The sequence below is a fragment of the Monodelphis domestica genome, chromosome 1, assembly GCF_027887165.1.
Source record: "Monodelphis domestica isolate mMonDom1 chromosome 1, mMonDom1.pri, whole genome shotgun sequence".
In the NCBI taxonomy this organism is placed as follows: domain Eukaryota; kingdom Metazoa; phylum Chordata; class Mammalia; order Didelphimorphia; family Didelphidae; genus Monodelphis; species Monodelphis domestica.
In genome coordinates this window covers 718,572,763-718,594,071 of record NC_077227.1, presented here as the reverse complement: position 1 = coordinate 718,594,071, position 21,309 = coordinate 718,572,763, and the positions used below count along the sequence as shown (strand labels likewise).

The following is a 21,309-nucleotide window of genomic DNA, read 5'->3' as shown; positions in this document are numbered from 1 at the left end:
CTATTTTCATATTTGGGAATTTTTCCCATGGCAACCACTTATTTTTTATTTAAATCAAGACACTAAAAATTATCTTTTTGGCAATTCACAGTCTTGAAACCCACATTTTCACGGTCAGTTTTCCAGGCTTGCCAATCCAGCACTGCCCACCATGTTCCCAAGCCTCTTCCTAACAGACAATTTCACGCTATTGACTCACGTTGAGTTTGCGGTCCACTGAACTGCCCCACTCCCACCCCAGTTTCCCCAAAGAAATGCTTCCCAAGTCAGTCACGAGTTAGGATTCTAAAGTTCAAAATGATTATGGTTTTATTTGATCGAGTCAAAAATATTATTGTTAGAGTGTTTCATCCAATGTCTTTAATAATGATCTAGAAAGAGCAGATAGCAAACCATATAATATCATTCCTAACAGCAATTATAGAGGAAATAAATGTCCAGAAATAGAAACAAACTAGTCCTTCAGCTCATGCCCAAGAGTCTTTCTGACGAGATTCCCCCAGTTGTGAGTGCGTCCCCTCCCCAATACTCTGTATTTATTTTACCTATATTTTGTATTGGCTTATTATCCTTGTACAAATCGTTACCCCCCATCCCCAGTAGAATATAAACTTCTTGGGGTTGGATCTGTTTTGCTTTTTACTTTCTCAGTGTCTAGCACACTGATGGGCACACAGAAGATGTTGCATAAACGCTTGCTAAAATAAACTGAATTAATTTGACTTCTCTTCCCCACCTCCTTCGAAACTCTCCCAGGATCTGAAAACAAGACCCAAAATGCTTCAGGCGAGGGGATCCTGGGACATGGTTTTGGTAGGACGGTTCAGGCCTCCCCAAGGAGTCTCACACCTCATCACCCTCGTGGCCCTCCATGAATCCCTGCAGAACGTTTTTCATATTCTGATAAGAAACAAAGAAAACAGGATATTGTCAAACTCCCATCTGGAAGATTCCATTTCATTTCATAAATATTGATGGTGCCTCTGGTACATATATACTGTCTACATAACCCCAGACGGGCCCCTTAAGTTTTTTCTGGGCAGTTTTATAAGTGGCAAAAACAAGAATTGGTCTGCAGTCAGGAAAGTTCCCCAGAGACCACTGAAATCACAGGTCAGTCTGTCCGTCGGTCTGTCATCTGCCAAGCTCTGTACTGGATGGACACTGAGGGAATTCAATTATGTGTCAATTTGAACAGCTCACTTAAACTCACTGGGGAAGGGAGAGAAAAGAGAGGCGAAACTTTATATGGTTCTTTTTTTTTTAACCCAATACTGTGTGTTTGTTCCAAGGCAGAAGAGTGGTAAGAGCTAGGCAAAGGGGGTTAAGTGACTTGTCCAGGGTCACACAGCTAGGAAGAGCCTGAGGCCAGAACTGAGTATAAGGTTCTATAAGGTGAACAAGATGCAGTCCCTTCTATCTAAGGAATGTTAAGAGAAATATCAGGACCTCTCTGGAAGCTCCCTGAAACACTCTCCCTGCTCAGTTCCTCCTCACTTACCTCCTTCTTTCATAATATCTGAGTTCCTCCAAGTCCTGAATCAAAATCCCTTCAGATAAGAGGATTTTCCTGACCCTGACACCTCCACCCCAGGTGCTGTCCCCTCTCATCCCAGAGTTATTTGGCATCTACTTCATATTGACTTGTCTGTGGTATGTTTCTCCACACCCAAATGGAAATTCCTTGAGGGCAGGATCAGTTGAATATTTTTGTCTTTCTATCTCATGAGCTTAGCACACAGTAAGTACTTAATTATGTATAGATAATTAATCTATCATTATTATATATTATATTTGTTAATATATTCATTTATTCAATTAATTACACAGTATATTGTATAATATTAATATAATCATTATATTACCATAATATATTATATTAAGATGATAAAAATATTAATATAATATATTAGATTAGTATAGTTGATATATTAATATGATATATTGATATGATATATTATATTGTTATAATTAATATAATTAAATTATGGCTGGTATAATTTTTATATTATTATTATATTATATACAACTATGTATAATTATATTAATATATATTTTATATTAATAATTCTATTATATTAATATTAATAATTAACCGTGAATGTTTGTTTGTTGAAATCAAATTGCCCATAATATACCTAGCCCATTGCAGGTCACAAATAAATCATTTGCTGAAACAATGACATTGTCTGGCAAAATACTATCAGCCTACCAGAGTCGAGATTAACCTGTAAAATAGACATCCTAACATTGGATCTGCTTTGGAAAGAACCAAACACGGATTGCAGGAGCTTCCAAGGCTGCTCCTACAGCGTCTCCCTTCTTGTCAGTATTTCTTGGTCCTTGCAAAGATCATCCCGAACGCAAGGGCCAGAGGCCGGAGGCCAAGAAACTGCCAAGGCGTGCGTCCAGCCTCGGCCCTGAGGATGTATTTGCAGGTATCCTTTCCACATCCCAACATTCTCCGCCGTGGTTTCATAAGAAATTAAAAGGGAAAGCGGAGGGTGGGGGGGTACCAAAGCTGGAAGCCCCCCAGAAAAAAGCCTAAAAACTCAGAAATGCATCAAATATACATGTACTATTGTACAATACCGACATTTTAGTCTTTAATCCCATAAATAGACATCATTTCTTTTTTAAAGTGAAAACAAGTAAAAAATTCAACTTTGCAGGGAGAACTCAAAAGCCAAAAAATTTCAAATGGATTTTCGAGCCTGTGGAAAGCGTCTCCCTCTGACCCCAGAAGGTAGTCTTGTGCCACGAGATCCTTCTCTCCACGTTAGCCGTGGGGAAAGGAGCATTTGCCTAGATTTCCTTGAGAAGGCAGGATCAGGGGTAGCGACTGACCGATGTGGGTGGCCTCGACCACACAGAGCGCCTCTACCAGCCACAGCATCTCATGCATTATTGGAGGATGTGGGGAAAAGTTTAAAACCTCCTTCTCAGTTTCCTTCAAAATATTAAGAAATAGGAGGCCGCTAGATGGCTCAGTGGGTTGAGTCAGGTCTAGAGACAGGCAAATCTAGCCTCAGAAATCTCCTAGCTGGGTGACCCTGGGCAAGTCACTTAACCCCCACTGCCTAGCCCTTACTGCTCTTCTGCCTTGGAAGCAATACACAGCATTGATTCTCAGGCAGAAGATAAGGGTTTAAATGTAAATATACATTATATTTATTATTGTTTATAAACATATAATATAGAATTATATATATATTAAGAAATCATATTTCCTTCAGCTCAAAACCCTTTGCAAATTTCCCTATTTGACGACAGATATAAGATAGAGGACGCAAAGCCTTTCATTTGGAAACGAAATAAGGCTTTTGAGAACGTCGTCTTTCTCTCCACCTGCGATGGCTACGGCTCGGGAGCCCGGGAAGGACCAGGCTTCCCTCCATCCATCTCCAAAGCCATGCTGAGCCTTCCCTGGCGGGGAGACCCCTTTGGTGACTCCAGGAAAACCATGGAAGGGAGCGGTCAGGGAAGGAACAGACCACTGACCAGTGAGCTCTGCTTTGGGATGTTAACCCCAAACTGTATTTTAACATATTAAAATAGGCTTTGACATATTTTTGCATCATAAACTATTACTCTGTTGTTATTATGTAATACACATAAATATATTTTATAAAATAAATATTAAATATTTTATCTTCAAAATATGTTTTAACATATTAAAATAGGCTTTGACATATTTTGCATCATAAACTATTACTCTGTTGTTATTATATAATATACATAAATATATTTTATGAAATAAATATAAAATATTTTATCTTCAAAATATGTTTTTAACATGTTAAAATAGGCTTTAACATATTTTTGCATCATAAACTATTATTCTATTGTTATTATGTAATACACAGAAATATATTTTATAAGATAAATATTAAATATTTTATCTTCAAAATATGTTTTAACATATTAAAATAGGCTTTGACATATTTTTGCATCATAAACTATTACTCTGTTGTTATTATGTAATATACATAAATATATTTTATGAAATAAATATTAAATATTTTATAAAATATTTTATCTTCAAAATATGTTTTTAACATTAAAATATGCCCTTTCCTTGTTCAACATTCTCATAAATACTACCTCGAATGTTATCTTCTTGGGGTAGAGGCATTATGTGGAAGAACATGGGGGAAACTGCCAATTCAGGCTTCTCTCTTTCCAAACTGGAAATACTTCAATACTGTTCCATCGCATCCATCATGCCTGACTCGTCATGGCCCTATCTGGGATTTTCTTGGCAAAAATACTGCCGTGGCCTGCCATTGCCTTCTCCTGTACCCATTTTACAGATGATGGAGGAACCACGACAAATACGAGTTAAGAGACTTGCCCAATAAATGCCCAAGGCCAGATTTGAACTCACAAAGTGAGTCTTCCTGATTCCAGACCGAGGCTCTCTCCACAGTGCCACCTGGATGCCCTCAGCTAATTTGATCATAATTGTGCTAGCTCAAAAATTAGGTTAAAAAAGAAGATGGGAAAGCATAGAGTGTGTGAGTGACTTGTCCAGGGCTGCCTGGCAGAGGTGGGATTTGAACCTCCTCTGTGCATCCAGGGGCCACAAGCACGAGGGGTGGTCCGTGGGGGGAGGCAGAAGCACGTTTCCCCAGGAGATGGCGCGGCCCCCTTGGTGTCAGCAGCCAGAGGCCAAACCCACTCGAGCCCATTTGGGAATGTCTTTCCTCTCTGACCCCGTGGAAGCTCCTTCCTCGCGGGGGCCTGTCTGTCCTTGAGGTCTTTCCAGCTCCAACGGGCCAAGTTTATTCTCTACTGATCCATTTTCTAAAATGATTTTGTTTCTTTCTTCCAGATTACATGAACCGTATAAATATGATAACTCGTGTATTTTAAATGATTGAAATTAAATTTGGATTCAGTCATTAGATTAACACCCAGCTTAATTCTGTTACTAATTAACCATTCAAAGGATTGACTGTCTCTTCTCTGCCATCCCAGTCAGACAGTCGCTCATTACCCGAGGAGAGGGGGAGGGGCACTTTTGAGATGACAGACGGGGTCTTGTGGCCCCCCGAGCCAATCCTACGTCCCTCCTGAGCCATCCAGGCTCCTCCCGCAAGACCAACCCAGCCTTCGGGGCCACGTCCGCGCTAGGGAGAGAAGCAGCACAGTCTGGTTCCCAGCGTCTTCCTCTCCCCCGGCCCAGCTCCTTCCTCAGCTCCCCCACCAGAGATGCCGGGAGCCCGGCGACTCACCCTGTGGCCCTTCACGGGGTCTCCACGGCCCCTCTCCAGCTCCACCGCCGACTCGTGCGGCATCTACAGGAAGGAAAAGGAAGATGGGAGGATGGGGGGGGGGGGGTCCAGGGAGCCTCGGTCATGGGAGTGAGCCCCCACGGCCGCCACGTCCACCAAGGAGTCGCCCAACGACACCGTGGAGGAGGGGAGAGCCCGAGAAGGTCCTGGTGTGGCGGGGAGAGGCCACCGCGAGAGGAAGGAAAGCGTGAGCTGCTGGTGATGCCGTCCAGTCGGGTCACGTCAACTCTTCTAGACCCCATTTGGGGTTTCCTTGGCAAGCATACTGGGATGGCTTGCCGTTTCCTTCTCCAATTTCTCATGACTTAAGATGAGGAAACCGAGGCCAACAGGGTTAAGTGACTTGCCCAGGGTGGCACAGTTAATGAGGCCACATTTGAACTCAGCGCCCTAGCTACTGCCTCCCCTAGCTGCCATTTCATTGGATTCCCTCATCTCCCCTACCAGCATCCCAAGCCCCTTCCACTGTCCGCCATTTTCTCCCCCAGGGATCCCCGGGGTCGAAATGGAGGCTGTCCTCAGGGTCACCCACCAGCACTGGCGCAGCCCCGAACAGGCAGCTCAGTGGGTAGTGCAGCAGGTTAAGGACGGACGAGGAGTAGAGATCCGCGTAGCGCATCAGCTGGCTGGCAAACAAGGTCTGGCGGAAGCCGCAGCGGAACAGGCTCCCCATCTTGCCATAGCAGAGGTCCATCTCCCGACTCACCCTCTGGGCAGGAGAGACGGGGCGGCTGAGACGTCCCCCAGCCTCCTCTGGAGGCGTCCCCGGCCGCGCCTCCCCCCCCCCCAGCCTCCTCTGGCGTCCCCGGCCGCCGCCCTCCCCCCCCCCCGCAGCCTCCTCTGGCGTCCCTGGCCGCCCGCCCCCCCTCATTGTTTTCAGGCAGGTCAGAAGGAGCAGCGGAGGGACCCGGGATGCTGAGATCACATTTGAAGTCTCGCCTTCCCGAGGGCTCCGGTTCTGCCCTCCCAAGCCCGCGCCCACCAGCGCTGATGGTGGGAGGGTGGGAAGAGCTGGAGAGAATGGCAGAAGGCGTCTGGGGCAGCGAGGGGGCTCGCTGGATGGAGAAGCAGGGCCAGAGGCGGGAGGTCCTGGGTTCCAGTGGGACCTCGGAGACCTCCTAGCGGGGTGACCCTGGGCAAGCCCCGTCCTTGCTACTAAGGCAGACGGGACGGATTTAGAAAAAAAAGAAGCCGGCTCGGAGCTGTTTGGCCCTCGAGCCAGCAGAGGGTACTGGCGGTCAAGGAGAGGCAAGTGGCAGCCTCGCTCTGCTCTTCAGCCCCATCTCCTGACCTGGGCGGAGAAGGGAAAGCTTCGGGGACCGGCCGCTCCCCGCCTCCCTCCGGCCCCTCCACAAGCGTTACCTGAATCTCTCTCTTGGTGGAGCCGATGTCCTCCAGCCCGCAGCTCCTCCTGTCCATGCGCCTGAGCAGGAATGAAGGGCAGTGAGTGACCCAAGGTCTCCAGGCCGCTCCTCAGTGGCGCCCCCCATCCCCATCCCCTCCCCTAGCCTTTTCCAGTCCCGGGCGGAGCAGAGAATTCTTCCCTTCAACCCGGAGACTCCGTTTTCTCATCTGTAAATTGGGGATCACACGAGACATCCCCGCCTCCCAGGGCTGTTGTGAGACCCAAATGAGACACTGTAGGGAAAGGGTTTCCCGAGGCTCCGGAGGCCGGAAAAATGTCAGCTTTTGTCATCATTGCCTGGATCTGTGCAGTGAAGTAGGGGGAGAGATCAGGCCTCTGAACCAGGAAAACCTGGGGGAGGGTCCCTGCTGGAGGACGAGCCTCGGCCGGTGACACCGTGGGGCCAACCGCCTAGCCGCTCTCTACCAGGGCGCTCGCAGCCTTTCTTGGGTCCCGGACCCACTGGGTGAGCGGCTAGAGAGGCGCCTCTGCCAGCTGCATCCCGGACGTTTAGCCCCGTCCGAATTAGAGGGGTTGCTCCATTCCAGCTAGAGGTGACGGGAAGAAAGGCGGGATCTCCCCCCAAGCTGACCCCCGCTTAAGAATCTCTGCTATGACTCTCCAGTGGCAAGAAGATGCCAGCCGGCCCTGGAGGGGAGTTTCCTCATCTGGGATGTCTCTGCACAAAGGAAATGCTCGGCTCCTCCCTGGCCTTAGGAAGGCCGGCCGGGATGGGGCCTGCTGGGGCCTGCTCCAACCTCCCCTCCCTCACGTATACACCAGTGCGCGTGGAGAGGAAAGGACGGAGGGCTCGCGGGACTGCCCACAGTGAGAGGAGGACAGAGCTGGAGTTCCACAGCCTGAGCTCATGGCTTGTGAATAACTGGCCAGATCTCTCTGTCTCTGTCTGTCTCTGTCTCTGTCTCTCTCTCTGTCTCTGTCTCTGTTTCTCTGTCTCTGTCTCTCTGTCTGTCTCTGTCTGTGTCTCTGTCTCTCTGTCTCTGTCTCCGTCTGTCTCTGTCTCTCTGTCTGTCTCTGTCTGTGTCTCTGTCTCTCTGTCTCTGTCTCCGTCTGTCTCTGTCTCTCTCTCTCTGTCTCTGTCTGTCTCTGTCTCTGTCTCTCTCTCTGTCTCTGTCTCTCTCTCTGTCTCTGTTTCTGTCTCTCTGTCTCTGTCTCTGTCTTTCTCTGTCTCTCTCTCTGTCAATGTCTCTCTGTCTCTGTCTATCTCTCTGTGTCTCTCTCTGTATCTCTCTGTCTCTGTCTGTCTGTCTCTGTCTTTCTCTCTGTGTCTCTCTCTGTCTCTCTCTCTTTCACACACACACACACACACACACACCCCACAGATAGATACACACATCACAACCATACAGATCTTCCTTAAAATTGGACATGAGTTGTGACAAGCTCAGGGCAATGCAGGGCATCCCCAGGAGACTCGAACCCCAGGTTCTACCCCTTGAATCCCTTCAGCCCCTCATTCCCCCCACCATTCAGTCTACCTCCCTCCCCACAAGAGCCTGAGCCTGGGGCTCACTCACTGGTACAGCTCAGCCAAAGACACCTCCAGTTTCTGCAGCTCCTCAAATAGCTCTAGGAAACAAGGAAGCAGAAGGAGGCAGTTGAGGCTCTCAGCTGTCCCCCAGAGCCCCCTTGGCTCCCAGTCCTACTCTGCTCGCAATAGAATGATCAAATCTCTGACTTGAAGAGTTGGAAGAGACTTTGGCAGCAGATCAACCCCTATCTGAATCCCTCCTGTCCACCCAGGGCCTTCCACTAGTCCTCCTGTGGCGCTGGACTCCAGGCCCCTCACCATGCAACTTGTCCTCCCCTGCACGCCTACCAGCTTATCCCTGTCCCTTTTAAAGGGTGCTGCCCAGAACGGAACCCTATACTATAGATGTGCAAGTCGCTAGTACTAAGAGCTCTTCCCTTCGTATGCCTCGAAGTTATCCCTCGAATAGAGACCAAGATCTCCTTTGCTTTTCTTAATGAGGCATAGTCAGCCACTCTTACGCTTACAGACCACTATGTACCCGGGATCTTCTTCAGATCTGATCCCTATCCTTCCACCAACCACTTTATTCTCATGAAGGCTGAGGCTGGAGCCCATTTGCTACTCACTGCCTTGAGGCAGAGTAAATGTAAAAGTCAGTCACATAGAATCATATACTTGATATTGGAAAGGACCTCAGAGACCATGCAACTGGACCCGACTCATTTAGAGGATGTGCTCATTAAATTGTCTCAACTGTTCCTTTTTTTCCTCTTCTTTAGCTTAAAGCAGGAGTTCTTCACCTTTTCTGCAGCCTGGACCCCTTCGGCAGTATGGCAAGGCTTGTGGGGCCCTCAAAATAATTCTTTAAATCCTTGATTTATTTTGGTAGTTGGGTCTTCAGTTGGGTCCTACTCCTGATGACCCTCTGGGCTACGCCCATGGGGCTTTCTTAGCAAGCCTGCTGCAGTGATTTGCTATTTCCTTCTCCAGTATTAAATCATTGAAGGAAATGCCAATTTTCTAATTAGAGCTTAGTGAAAAAAAAAAGGTACTATCACTCTTTTTTCCCCATCCAAGTTCATAGCCTCCCTGAAATCTACCCATAACCCCTCCAAGGGAGAGGTTCCATAACTCTCTCAGGGCACGTTAAGGAGAGACAGACAGACAGACAGAGACAGAGAGAGACAGAGACAGAGAGAGAGGAGAGACAGAGAGACAGAGAGAAACAGACAGACAGACAGAGAGGAAGAGGAAAGAGAGAGACAGACAGAGAGAGAGGAGAGAGACAGACAGAGAGAGAAACAGAAATGGGGGAGAGGAGAGAGAGAGAAACAGACAGACAGAGGGAGAGGAGAGACAGACAGACAGACAGACAGACAGACAGACAGACAGACAGAGAGGAAGAGGAAAGAGAGAGACAGACAGAGAGGAGAGAGACAGACAGAGAGAGAAACAGAGATGGGGGAGAGGAGAGAGACAGACAGACAGACAGACAAAAAGGGAGAGGAGAGAGACAGACAGAGACAGACAGACAGAGGGAGAGGAGAGACAGACAGACAGAGGGAGAGGAGAGACAGACAGACAGAGACAGACAGACAGACAGACAGACAGAGACTGGCAAAAGATGATGCCAAAGCAATAGCTATCAATCCCATTTACAATTTGGTAAAGGCTTATTGGATTGAACTGTATAGGAACTTTTTTCTCCTTCTGGTTGCAGAAATAGTAAATTTCCACCAGAGTCCACTGGGCTTAGGGGAGCCACGAGGAGGTGAGTAATGACTACACTCAGTCCTGGAATGGCCTGTTTTCAGTCTCCTGTTCAATTCTTCACCTTTTTCCTAGTGAAAATAGTTCCTGGATGAACCATAAAATCAGCCCTCAGAGTACTCTGAGTCCTTCCCTTTGTGTCAGGGAAACGAAACACTTCAGTCCTTTGCCATGCTGACCCTGACCTCACCAGTCTGCCCTCAGCCTCCTCTAGTCCTGGGGCCTCTCTCCGGAGATGATTCCCAACCTCCACCCTGTCCCATAATGCTCAGCGCTCTGTCCTCTCCCTCTCTCCTCCCCATCTTCCTTCTCCAGTTCTGCCCACCATTCTCCTGAGCCCAGACAGCCAACTCCCGAGCCAGCTCGGGCACCACGAGGAAGGTACGCCAGCCCTGCCGCTTCTTGGACTTGAGGATGTCGCCAAAGATGTGGTCCCCAATGTACAGGATGTCTTTCCCCCTCACTCCAAGCAGCTCACATACTACATCGGATGAGCCTGGTTTCCAAAAGAAAGAGCAGAGGTCACCCCCTCACCCCCCACATCCCCACAGCACCTCTCTCCCCTGGGGCCAATGGAGTGGCCAAAGGGTACGTTAGGACCATGGTGTCATTTCTCTGGAAACTTACGGGGATTCCCTAAAGCTCTGAATTCCCTGAACAGGTAGGTGGGAGAGATGAGTCCCCCCAACCAAGAAGATTTGAGCAGAAGCCTTGGGGCGGTGTCTAAGGAGAGGAAAGAGGGAACTCGAGGCTCGTGGGGAACTCTCACCTCCAGAGTAGACAGCGCAGTGTTGGTGGGGCCCCGTGTACGTTCCAATGCGTAGCTTCCCTGAGTCCTAATACAGATTAGATTACAGGTTAGAGCCAGGAGTCCCAAGACCCGAGCAAAGAGAAGCCTTTTTTTCCAGATAAGAGGTTGGGTAAGTCTCAAATGTAGGATATGGACGTCATGGAAAATCATTAAGACATAGGAACGGATGCAAAGAAAGAGAGCAGAACCTGGAAACGATTGTATAAACAAGCAACTTTGAAGGACTTGAGAATTCTAATCAACCACAATTTCAGAGGACTCATAATGAAGCTGGTTACCCACCTCCTGCCCAAGAGGGGGAGGCTTCAGGGTCCATATGGACTTAGCCTATCAATGGAGAAGGAAATGGCAAATCACTCCAGGATCTTTGCCCCCAAAACCCCTAATGGGGTCACAAAAAGTCAGGCATGACTGAATGCTTATGAGTTGAAAAGAAATTTAATTCAAAGAAAACAAAAGAGAGAGAACTAAGGGTAGCCTCAGCTACAAGTCCCGGAGAGAAGATGGGGAGACTGGAAGGCTCCAACTTCTCAGCCGTACCCCGCTCTCCCCCAAAACAGTATGCCAGAGCCCACCAAGCAGGAGGGCTAGATCAGGCTTCAGCAGCCTTTGAGATCTCTAGCACAGAACCAAGGCTGCTCCAAAAGAGGACATGGCCATTATTCCTTGGTTGAGGGCCACTGTGGACAGTCATCCTCCCTTCGCCCACCTCAATACCCTCTCCTTTCCCCACATCATTACCGTGTTGACCTGTCTCAGGACTGTTCCTTCTGCAAAGAAGCGTGGTTTCTGTGTGTCCACCACAATTAGGTCAAAATAGGATTGCCAGGGCCGAGCCAAAGCTTCCACCTACATAAAGGAGCAAGATGGGGGTCCAAGACCCAAAGAGCTCAGAAATACACACACACACACACACACACACACACACACACACAATTTTAATTCAGTCCCAAGATTCTGCTACTGACCTAGGATCAGGAGTTCTGACATGAATTCTCTGCTTCTGGATAGGTCCATGAAGTCCATGCTAACACACTTTGGGTCTGTGCTATCACCCAAATAACCCACCTTAAGGTTTTTTGCTTAGTTTTTTTGTTTTTTAAACCCTTACCTTCTGTCTTAGAATTAATACTGTGTATTGGTTCCAAGGCAGGAGAGTGGTAAGGGCTAGGCAATGGGGGTCAAGTGACTTGCTCAGGGTCACCCATCAGGGAAGTGTCTGAGGCCATATTTGAACCCAGGACCTCCTTGTCTGCAGGACTAGATCTTTATCTACTGAGTCACCCAACTGACCCTTGGTCATAAGTTTTACAAAGCTCATCCCTCACAGCTACCCTGGGCAGTGGGGATCTTGAGGGCTGGTATTCTCATTCAATAGATAAGATACTCAGTGCTTAGGTGGTAGAGTCAAACATTCTGAGTTCACTAGGAAGTGACCTTCTCTAGGCCTCAGTTTCCCCATCAGTAAAATGAGGAGATTAAACTAGGCGACCTCAGTTTCCTCATCTGAAAAATGGGGATGGGGAGAGGGTTGCTAAGGCCCCTTCCAGCTCCAAACCTAGGCTCCTTTGGATGACCTTGAATGCATTATTATGTCCCCATCATTCACTCTCCCAGGCAGGAACAGACGGACACACCCAGCTAAGCACACGGTCATACACCCACGGCCACAAGGCCAGTCACAGTCCCACGGTCTCTCCCATCAGTTTTCAGACCTTGCACTCAGCAGCCCTGGAGGAAGTGAGGGCGATAGTCCTCCTCCCCTGGCCTGGTGCCTCACCCTGCTGGAATTTAGGGGATCCTGGAGGTGGTAGAGCCTGATAGCAATTATTGCTATGTTATAGGCTGTTCCTCCACCAGGCTTCTTCCCTATGGCCTGGCAGAGAGGGAGAAGGATAGAATCCTCAGTCTCAGAGACCCTCTAATCCACCAGCCCCCCTCATTTTACAGAGGAGGAAATGGGGGGGGCAAGTGACTGACCCAAGGTCACCCAGGTAGCAGGGGGCAGGGCTAGGTTTTGGACTCAGGCCCCCTGACGCCAGGGCCAGCGATGTTGCACTTGAACCCTATCCTTCATGGAGTCTTCCCCCAGAAGACTCCTCACCCTGGGCTGCCCCCCACCATATGCTAACAGCCCTCAGATGCTTCTCCGTCTTTCCAGCCAGGAGGGGGGGAAGCAGGGGACCACCTATTGGTGAGCCGTCCCTCCCCTTGGAAGGACTTTCACCCTGGCCAGTCACCCATGAGCACAGAGAAGTCCCTGGCCGCAGCCACACACACAACCAGCCCCAGCCCCAGCCCCAGCAGGCACGAAGCACTCACCTGGCCGCAGTCAAACAGATAGGTCATGATCGCCTAGAAGGGGACAGGAGGCAAGATCAGGGTGCCAAGGTCAAACCCGGTGTCTACAGGGAGCCCAGACCCACCACCACCACTGCCCAAGAAAGCGCCTCTAAGAGACCACCTTAATCTCACAAAAAGGAAACTGAGGCCAAGAGGGAGCCACCTTGGTCATAAGTTTTACAAAGCTCATCCCTCCCAGCTACCCTGGGCAGTGGGGGTCTCGAGAGCTGGTATTGAGTCCCAGAGTGCTCACGCGGTAGAAAGAGCCTTAGAATTGGAGTCAAACATTCTGAGTTCACTAGGAAGTGACCTTCTCTAAGCCTCAGTTTCCCCATCAGTAAAATGAGGAGATTAAACTAGGTGACCTCAGTTTCCTCATTTGGCTCTTCCACTCCTGGCAGCACTTGCACACACATGCCTACTGATGCAGAAATAAACACACCAACCAACTCACACATGCACCTCTTGGACCCCTTTCCCAGGAGCCCATTGATGGCTGAGAGGGTGGGTGGTAAGCATCTTCTGAGAGTAGCCAGCTAGGCGGCTCAGTGGAAAAAGCACCAAGCCTGGCAGCAGGAAGACTCATCTTTCTGAATTCAAATCCAGGCTCAGACACTTATTGAATGTGTGACCCTGGGTAAGTCACTCAACCCTATTGGCCTCAGTTTCCTTATCTATAAAGTGAAGAAGGAAATGGCAAGCCATGACAGTATCTTTTTTCCAAGAAAATCGCAAACAGGGTCATGAAGAATCAGACCAAATGGAAACAAGTGAACAATTATTATCCCTCTGCCCGGCCGCAGTCAGTACTCACGTTGGTGTAGTTGTAGTTACTATTGGTAGCCAGAAACACTTTCCCAACTTCTTTCATCTTCCCCAGTAGGAGAGGAATGCGAGCCTGGGCAGAGAGATGAGTGAGTGTAGAGGATGAGGCTTCCAGCACCACCCTGGAGCCCCCATCGGTAGACTTCAGCCTCCTCAGTCCAGAGATCAGAGCCCAGGATGGGCATGCCAGTCCTGAGCATTGAGGAGAAAGACTCCCTCTACCCACCCTCCACAGCCACCTCCAGAAAAATGAATGAGAATGGAGGAGCCAACACTCACGTCCTTCTCCACATATTTCTCCAAATTCTCCAAGGTCTTCTCCTTCAGGCAGCCCTGAAAAGGAGACTGCAGATGTGTTTGGGGAAGGAGGGATGGCGGAGGGAGGGCAGGGAGAGCCCAGGCTAGACTCTTCTTCAGAAGAGATGCTGGAGCCTAGTGGAGAAGATTTGAGGGAAGAGGATGCTCTGGGTCCTCAGAAGCATGGCAAGGATCCCAGGTCAGAAGGGAGGACAGGGGCTGCTCACCAACAGGTGGACGTTGTCCATGGCATCAGACACATCCTGGAAAAGGCTCCGAAAGGACATGAAGAGGTTCCCATGCTGGTAGCCTGTGTCGCAGCTGGGAAAACGAGGGAGAAGGAAGACAAGGGTGACAGACCGACCACGTCCTACAGGGGAAACTACGGACTCTGTGAAATAACGAACTAGATGATACTTGGTGGTATAGAGCACCCTGTCACTCTCCTAGAATTCTGGAACCTTCCTGCTTCTTCTCATTTCCTTATAACATCTGGAATCCCAGAACAAATAAGTGCAAATCCCACCTCTAAGGCTTGCCAGGTTGTATGTGGTGTCTGCCCTTGAGGGCAGGGACCATCTTCCTTTTATCTGTATCCCTGGCATTTAGCACAATGCTGGGCACCAGGGAGCCACTTAATAAAAATTTGTTGACTTGGACTTAGCCACATGACCTTGGACAAGTCACAACCTCCCGGGCCTCCTTTTTCCCATTTGTAAAATGAAGGGGGTGAACTAGACGGCCTCAGAGGTCTCTTTCAGCTCCCCATCAATGATCCCATGATCCTCAGAGTTCAGGTCCTGCCTCTGCCACCTTCTGGGGATGGGATCAGAGGCTCTGGACCAGCTCTAGAATCATGGTACTGGTGACTATAAAAAGGAAATGAGGAGGAGGCTGGAAGTCTCTAACTTCTTCTAGAAAGATGTGAGGGAAAGGGGCTTCCCACCACCACAATGTGAATTATACCATTCTATTCCAGGTACACCATGGAAGGCATCATGGGTTAGAGTGCAGGCTACATCCTGTGGGGCATCCCATGCTACCATGCCTGTGTCTTGCACATCATAGTGGACCACACTCCAAACTTTACCTTGTGTCTTAGAATCAGAACAATACCATGTGTGGGTTCCAGGCAGAAGAGTGGTAAGGACTGGGCAATGGGGGTTAAGTGACTTGCCCAGGGTCACCCAGCTGGGAAGTGCCTGAGGCCAGATTTGGACCCAGGACCATCATCTCAGGCCTGGCTCTATCCACTGAGCCACCCAGCTGCCCCCTAAGGGCAGCATTATCCTGATCAGAGTTGAGGCATGAGGCCCAGAGGATGGTCCTTCAGTGATCCAGCTTGAGGATCACCAAGGGCAAAGACCAGATTGGAGGTTTGAACACTTACTTAATGTATCTGGAGCAGTTGGTAAAAAAGTCCACTAGGCAGGCATAGAGGTATGTTTCTGCAAAGGGAGCACAGAGGAAGCAGTTGTATTGGGGAGCCCTTGAGCAGAGCCCCCACTCACCCCTGGGAGAGATGAGGAGGCAGGCCCCAGCTGGGATCAAAGGCAGAAAAAAAGAAAAGACATCTAGGGGGAACTCAAAAACAGGAAGGAAGCAGGCCACCCCACCTTAAATTTGCCATACGAGCCTTACTCGAATCTTCCTCAGTGCTAGGCATACAGTAAGCATATAATCCATGCTTGTTGAAGGACTGAGTGTTCACTCTCTTTGCTCTCACTAGCCCCCTCCCCAGCCTCTTCTGACTTCTCTAGCTCCTCCCAAACCTCCATCTCCTTCTCTCCTGATTCCCCAGCTCTCTCTGGATCCCTCCTTCTTCTCTTGACTATTCTCCCTGTTCTGGTTTTCCCTACCCCCTTCTCATCTGAATCTGCCCGCTACCACCCCTCTGAACTCCCAGAAAGTAAAGTTGGCTTCCTTTTTGACTGTGTGTGCCTCAGTGCAACCCAGAGACTGGCTTGGTAGCAAGCTTGTTGACTGGCTGATCCGTGCCTTTGTTTGTTCCTGTACCCACTCACCTGGAAGGTTGAAGAGGGTATTGAGAATGTGGAATCTTTGGATGTCATCTCGATGAATGAACTTGCTGGGGTACAAACTCCAGATTTCAGCCCTGGAGTGGAGGAGGAAATAGAGGATCGAATGGAGCAGATATCCAGCTGCTCTCCCCAAACCCAATGAGCTCTCCACATCTTAGCATGAAGGAAGGATGACTTCCCCCATCATCATCCATCCTTCACACCCGTGCTCTCCTCAATCTACACCTTGGCTTCATCCCTACATCCCAAGACCTCCACAGGCTCCACCCAACACATACTCAGTAAGGAAGGAGAAGCCATGAGTAGCCAGCAACACGTTCCCATGGGTGTCCACTTTCAACAGGTTGCCATAGAGTACATCAAAGACTAGACCCCTGTCAGGACAAAGGAAAGAGATGGAGAAAGAGAAAAAGGAGAACAAAAGAAAGGACAGGATCTGGAGCAGCCAGACCCACCAGTCCTAAATGGAGAAAGTGAAACTGGAGAAGCTGGCCTGAGGACAAAGCTAAAAGTCTCAACTCTTTCCTCCAAGGCCAGCTCTACTCCCTGTCCCCTTCGCTTCTTCCTCCCAATGCCACTGTCCCTCCCTGCCTCCATTCATTCACTTTTGATCCTCTCCATCCCTAAATCCAATCCCTCCTTCCTGAAATCTAGATCTTCCTCTTCCATATCTATGATCCTTCTCCATCCCCTAAATTCAGTCATTGTTCTTTTTTTCACTCTTAAACCCAGTTCCTCTTTCACTAAATCTATGGTCTCTCTCCATCCCCCAAATCCAGAGCTTCCTCCCTAAAACCTAGACAACTATCCTTTCACAAATCCATTATTCCTCTCTTTCTTCCAAATTTGGTCCCTCTTCCCCAAATCCATTATCTTTCCCTACATCCATCATTCCTCTCCATACGACAATCTTTCTCTATCCCTCTCCCCACCCCAGCCCAATGTTGCTCTCCATCCCTCAGTCTCTCCTTCCCCAAATTCAGTGTCCTGCCATTTCCCTAGAAACTGTCCCTTTTCTTTATATTCCTAGTCCTTGCTCTTCCCAGCAAATGTACTCTCCCTCTTTCCCCATCCCAAATCACAACACTTCCTCTTTTTTGCTCTTCTACCAACCTCACTGGCCCTCCCTGAATCTCCCTTAGAAAGAGTTGTGGTTCCAAGCCCAGGCTCTCGAAGAGTCTGAGAGGCCCAAGAAGAAGAGGATCCCAAAGGCAAGGAAGGACAGTACCTGGTGGGGTAGGAAGGGTCGTAGGTATAGTGGAGGATCTCATGGGGGTAGCCAATGCAGACCAGCCTCTCCAGAAGCAGCTCAAATGCCAGTGCCTCATAATCAGGAGATTTGTACACTGGAAGGAGAAAGGATGGAAGAGGCTGTGCTACTCCCTGCAACCTCCTCCCAGCAGATTGACCTCCCCAAGAGTGTTGGCCAGAGAGCACAGACTTTGTATGTTTCAACTTCCTAGCACATAGTAGGGGCTTAGTAAATGCTATTGACTTCCTAGCTGTGTGACCTTGGGCAAGTCACTTAGCCCTGATTAGAGTTGTTACTAAAACAGTAAGTAAGGGTTTAAAAAATGCTAGTAACTGACTGACCATTCTACCCTTCCCTCCTGGCTCAGTCGGAGAGGTGAAGATTCTGAGTGTCCAGCTCTCTCTGCCCCTCAACTTAGATTTCTAGTCTCTCAAGATGGCAGAGTTGTGTTAAATGGCTGGTCCCCCAGACCACACTTGAGACTCACTCCTCTACCCAGCTGGGAGTGGGTATAATTTGTTCAGTTGGTTTTAGGGAAGTCCTAGATCAGGAAACTCCCTAAACCAGTACCGCAACTCTACCACTTAAGAGACCAGAGACATGAGACATTAAGTGACTTGCCTCAAGTCACAGGGGAACTGGCTCCATGAGCAGCTTTCCGGCCCCTGGGCCACCCTCCTTTCTTAGCTCTCTGTGGCCAATAGATGAAGCCTCAGCTTCAATCATTTACCCAGAAATGTTCATTGAGCATCTACTTAATGGAAGGCACATTTGGAAAGAGCCTGGACTGAGAGTCCAAGAACATGGACTGAAATTCCAGTAAGTGCCACTTACAACAAGGGTGACCTTAATTTTTCAGAGCCTCCATTTCTTCTTCTATAAAATGAAAGGCCCTTTTTATCTCCAAATCTATGACCTTTCCCCCATGCACAGCCCCCAAGCTCCTACCAGCCAGAGTGTAGTCCATGTCGAATCCAAAACATCTGATCTTACCCAGGGCCAGGCTGCGGTTCACAAATATTCTAGGAGAAGGAGGAAATGTGTGGGTGTCCAGTTACCACAGACTAGCCCAACTCTAGTCTTGGGGGCTTCCTCTCTGTATCTCAGTCTCTCCAAAGATGAGTCAGGAACAAGCCATGGTGCATGGATACACGGGGAGTATATGTTAGTAGAGTGAATCACAGACTTTGGGAGAGAGGAAGCATTTCAGTATGTGTCATCTTCAATGAATGGATCCTTGACATCCTCTTGGAGAATTTAAATCCCTTCTTAACCCAACTCTTACTTACCTTTTTAGAGTTATTATACATCCCTCCCATTTAGATGTGTGACCTTGGGCAAGTCACTTAACCCTGTTTGCCTAGCCTTTGTCCTTCTGTCTTGGAGTTATTATTAAGACAAAAGGTAAGGGCTTTAAAAAAAAAAGTACATTACCCCCTTTCATGAATTCTACAGTCCAGCCAAAATAGCCTACTTGTTAGAGCTAGATGGCACCAAGGATAAACGACTGGGTCTGGAGTAAAGAAAACTTGAGTTCAAATCCAGTGTCGGACACTTACTAGCCATCTGACCCTGAGCAAGTCTACCTTAGTTTCCTTAACTGTAAAATGGGAATAGTAATAATTCCTACTTTCTCTGGTTATACAAGATAATTGTATATCACTTAACAGCGCCTGGCTCATGGTAGGCACTTAATAAATGCTTATTTCCTTCTTTACACATAATATTCCATTCCCCAGCTCTATCTGGATAGGTCTTCCTTCAAAAAGGCTCTCCTCTGAATGCATTCTTCCCTCATCTCCACTTCCTAGAATCCCTCGTCTCCTTCCAGCTCAAGGTTCTTCCTCATCTCTTGGGTGCTACTGCCTCCTCCCACCCCAAACTACCCTGTATTTATTTATTTTGTATTTATCCTATCTATATTTTTGTAAAATGAGCTGTCCAGTGAGGCATTTCATCAAAAGCTAAAGGACAGATGTATCTAAGGTACAGTAGATAAAGAGCCAGATCAAGAGATGGGAAGTCCTGGGTTCAAATCTGACCTCAGACATTTCCCAGCTGTGTGAGCCTGGGCAAGTTACTTAACCCCCATTGCCTAGCCCTTACCTCTCTTCTGCCTTGGAACCAATACACAGCACTGATTCTATTTGGAAGGCAACAGTTGAAAATAAATAATTCTTAAAAGCTAAAGGACTTAGAGGGGAATGGGAGGCGGCTACAAGACAGAGACATTGATTAATAAAGGGGAAAGTCTATCGTTAGCATTCCCCAACCTAGAAAGGGTGAGAGGCATTGAATATCTCTATTGCTTAGGAAGAGATCAACAAGAACTCGCTCAGACCTTGGTCCCCAGTAGAACACACACCTCTACATTCTCTAAGGAGTAAGAGAGGCAAAACTGGCTAATGAGAACTAATGGCTGGAAGGCAACCCTGGAGAGTTTGAATTCAAGCACTTTTGACTCTGGAAGAATATGCCAAAGACTAGAGAGAAACCTCTTCCATTTCCTCTCTGGATGTTCCAAAGAACCTAGGCTCTAAGGGGATCAAAGAAGAGCCTCCTAGTCTTTCTGTCCTTCTAGTGTCAGAAGCCCCTCATCGGGGTTCCTTATGGTGACTGGTTTCCATTTAGTCAGTTTTGCTCCTCAGCCTCCTTGAAGGAGCCTTTTCTGGAGCCACTGGGATGAAGGGGGATGTATGGCAGGCAATATTTGCTCCGCAGGTAAATTCAGGAACCTGCAGCATTTCCATCCCCCACAACTTCTGAAGAATTCAAGCCTCCCATCACAACTTCTGGCTTTCTCCTTCACATCTCCCAATCCGTGTTGTGGCTGCTGATGATTTTTACTGTAGTCTCTCTAGGGTCCCCTCTCTACTACGCCACCCTACCTCCATCCACATGCTTCTTATCTCTCCTAAGAGGACGAAAGCTCCCGGAAAGCAGGAATGAATGAATGGTTTTTGATTGAACATATTGCAGTTGCCTCCAAAACGCGAAGAGGTCAAGTTCACCAACCTTCATGGCCCTTCTCAGCTCTAGGACGACCATGAGATCTGGGTCCCATCTAGAAGCTCTGTCCTCTGTGTGGAGTCCAGCTATCCCTGGGACCCCACCATGTCTGTCAATGTATGTTAACTAAGCTATTATGATGTTAATGTGTTGTGCCTGGTGACGAAGGATGCTGGAAATGTGCTTCTGGATCTGTGTGTGAGAGCAAGACCTCACCTAGATATTTGTGGATTTGAGAGGGATGCGTGAGGAGAAGCCAAGGGTAGCCCTGCCAAGTAGGGAGTATATTCCCCCCTCCGTCAGCCCCAACCCTCAACCCAGATGTCTGTCATCTCACCGCTGGTCCCAGTCCTTCTTCAGTCCCCAGGAAGTGACTGGGCTTTCAGGCTCTGGGCTGAGCTTTCCTTGGTTCAGAGCAGCCATTCCTAGCCGAAACCAAATGGACCGTCTCTTCAGCCTACCACCTTCACACTATCAGCAGGATCCAGCTGGTCAGCTCCTCATCAGAAACTGGACAACAACAACAACAACAACAACAACAACGGTGACTCAGAAGGCCACACCCAAGCCCTCCCTTCACCCTGTCACCCCCCTCCATCTCTACCCCCACCCCCTACCTCTCAGAGAAAGGCATTTTCCCATTTAGAGTATTTTGTTTAGTTCTGAGCATGACACTTTAGTGAAACGGGGACTGAGATCCCTCAGAGTATAAAACAGTAGAGAGTATTCCACCTTTGCTCCAAGGGTTAGCTTGGTTCCCAAT

At 48.4% G+C, this 21,309-nt stretch overlaps 1 protein-coding gene across 1 annotated transcript; it reads right to left on the bottom strand.

Annotated features, from left to right (window-relative positions):
- Positions 1 to 277: 277 nt before the first annotated feature.
- Positions 278 to 21,047, bottom strand: NT5DC4 (5'-nucleotidase domain containing 4). The gene is made up of 18 exons (XM_007477572.2): positions 20,884 to 21,047; positions 18,486 to 18,559; positions 17,514 to 17,631; positions 16,564 to 16,659; positions 16,268 to 16,359; positions 15,634 to 15,691; positions 14,471 to 14,564; positions 14,226 to 14,279; positions 13,936 to 14,019; positions 13,101 to 13,133; positions 11,520 to 11,627; positions 10,737 to 10,803; positions 10,293 to 10,463; positions 8,241 to 8,292; positions 6,660 to 6,720; positions 5,830 to 6,006; positions 5,238 to 5,300; positions 278 to 900 (listed from the first exon to the last, which is right to left on the bottom strand). The coding sequence occupies exons 1-18, from the start codon at positions 20,967 to 20,969 to the stop codon at positions 844 to 846; spliced, it is 1,545 nt and encodes a 514-aa protein (XP_007477634.2). The 5' UTR covers positions 20,970 to 21,047; the 3' UTR covers positions 278 to 843.
- Positions 21,048 to 21,309: the final 262 nt, after the last annotated feature.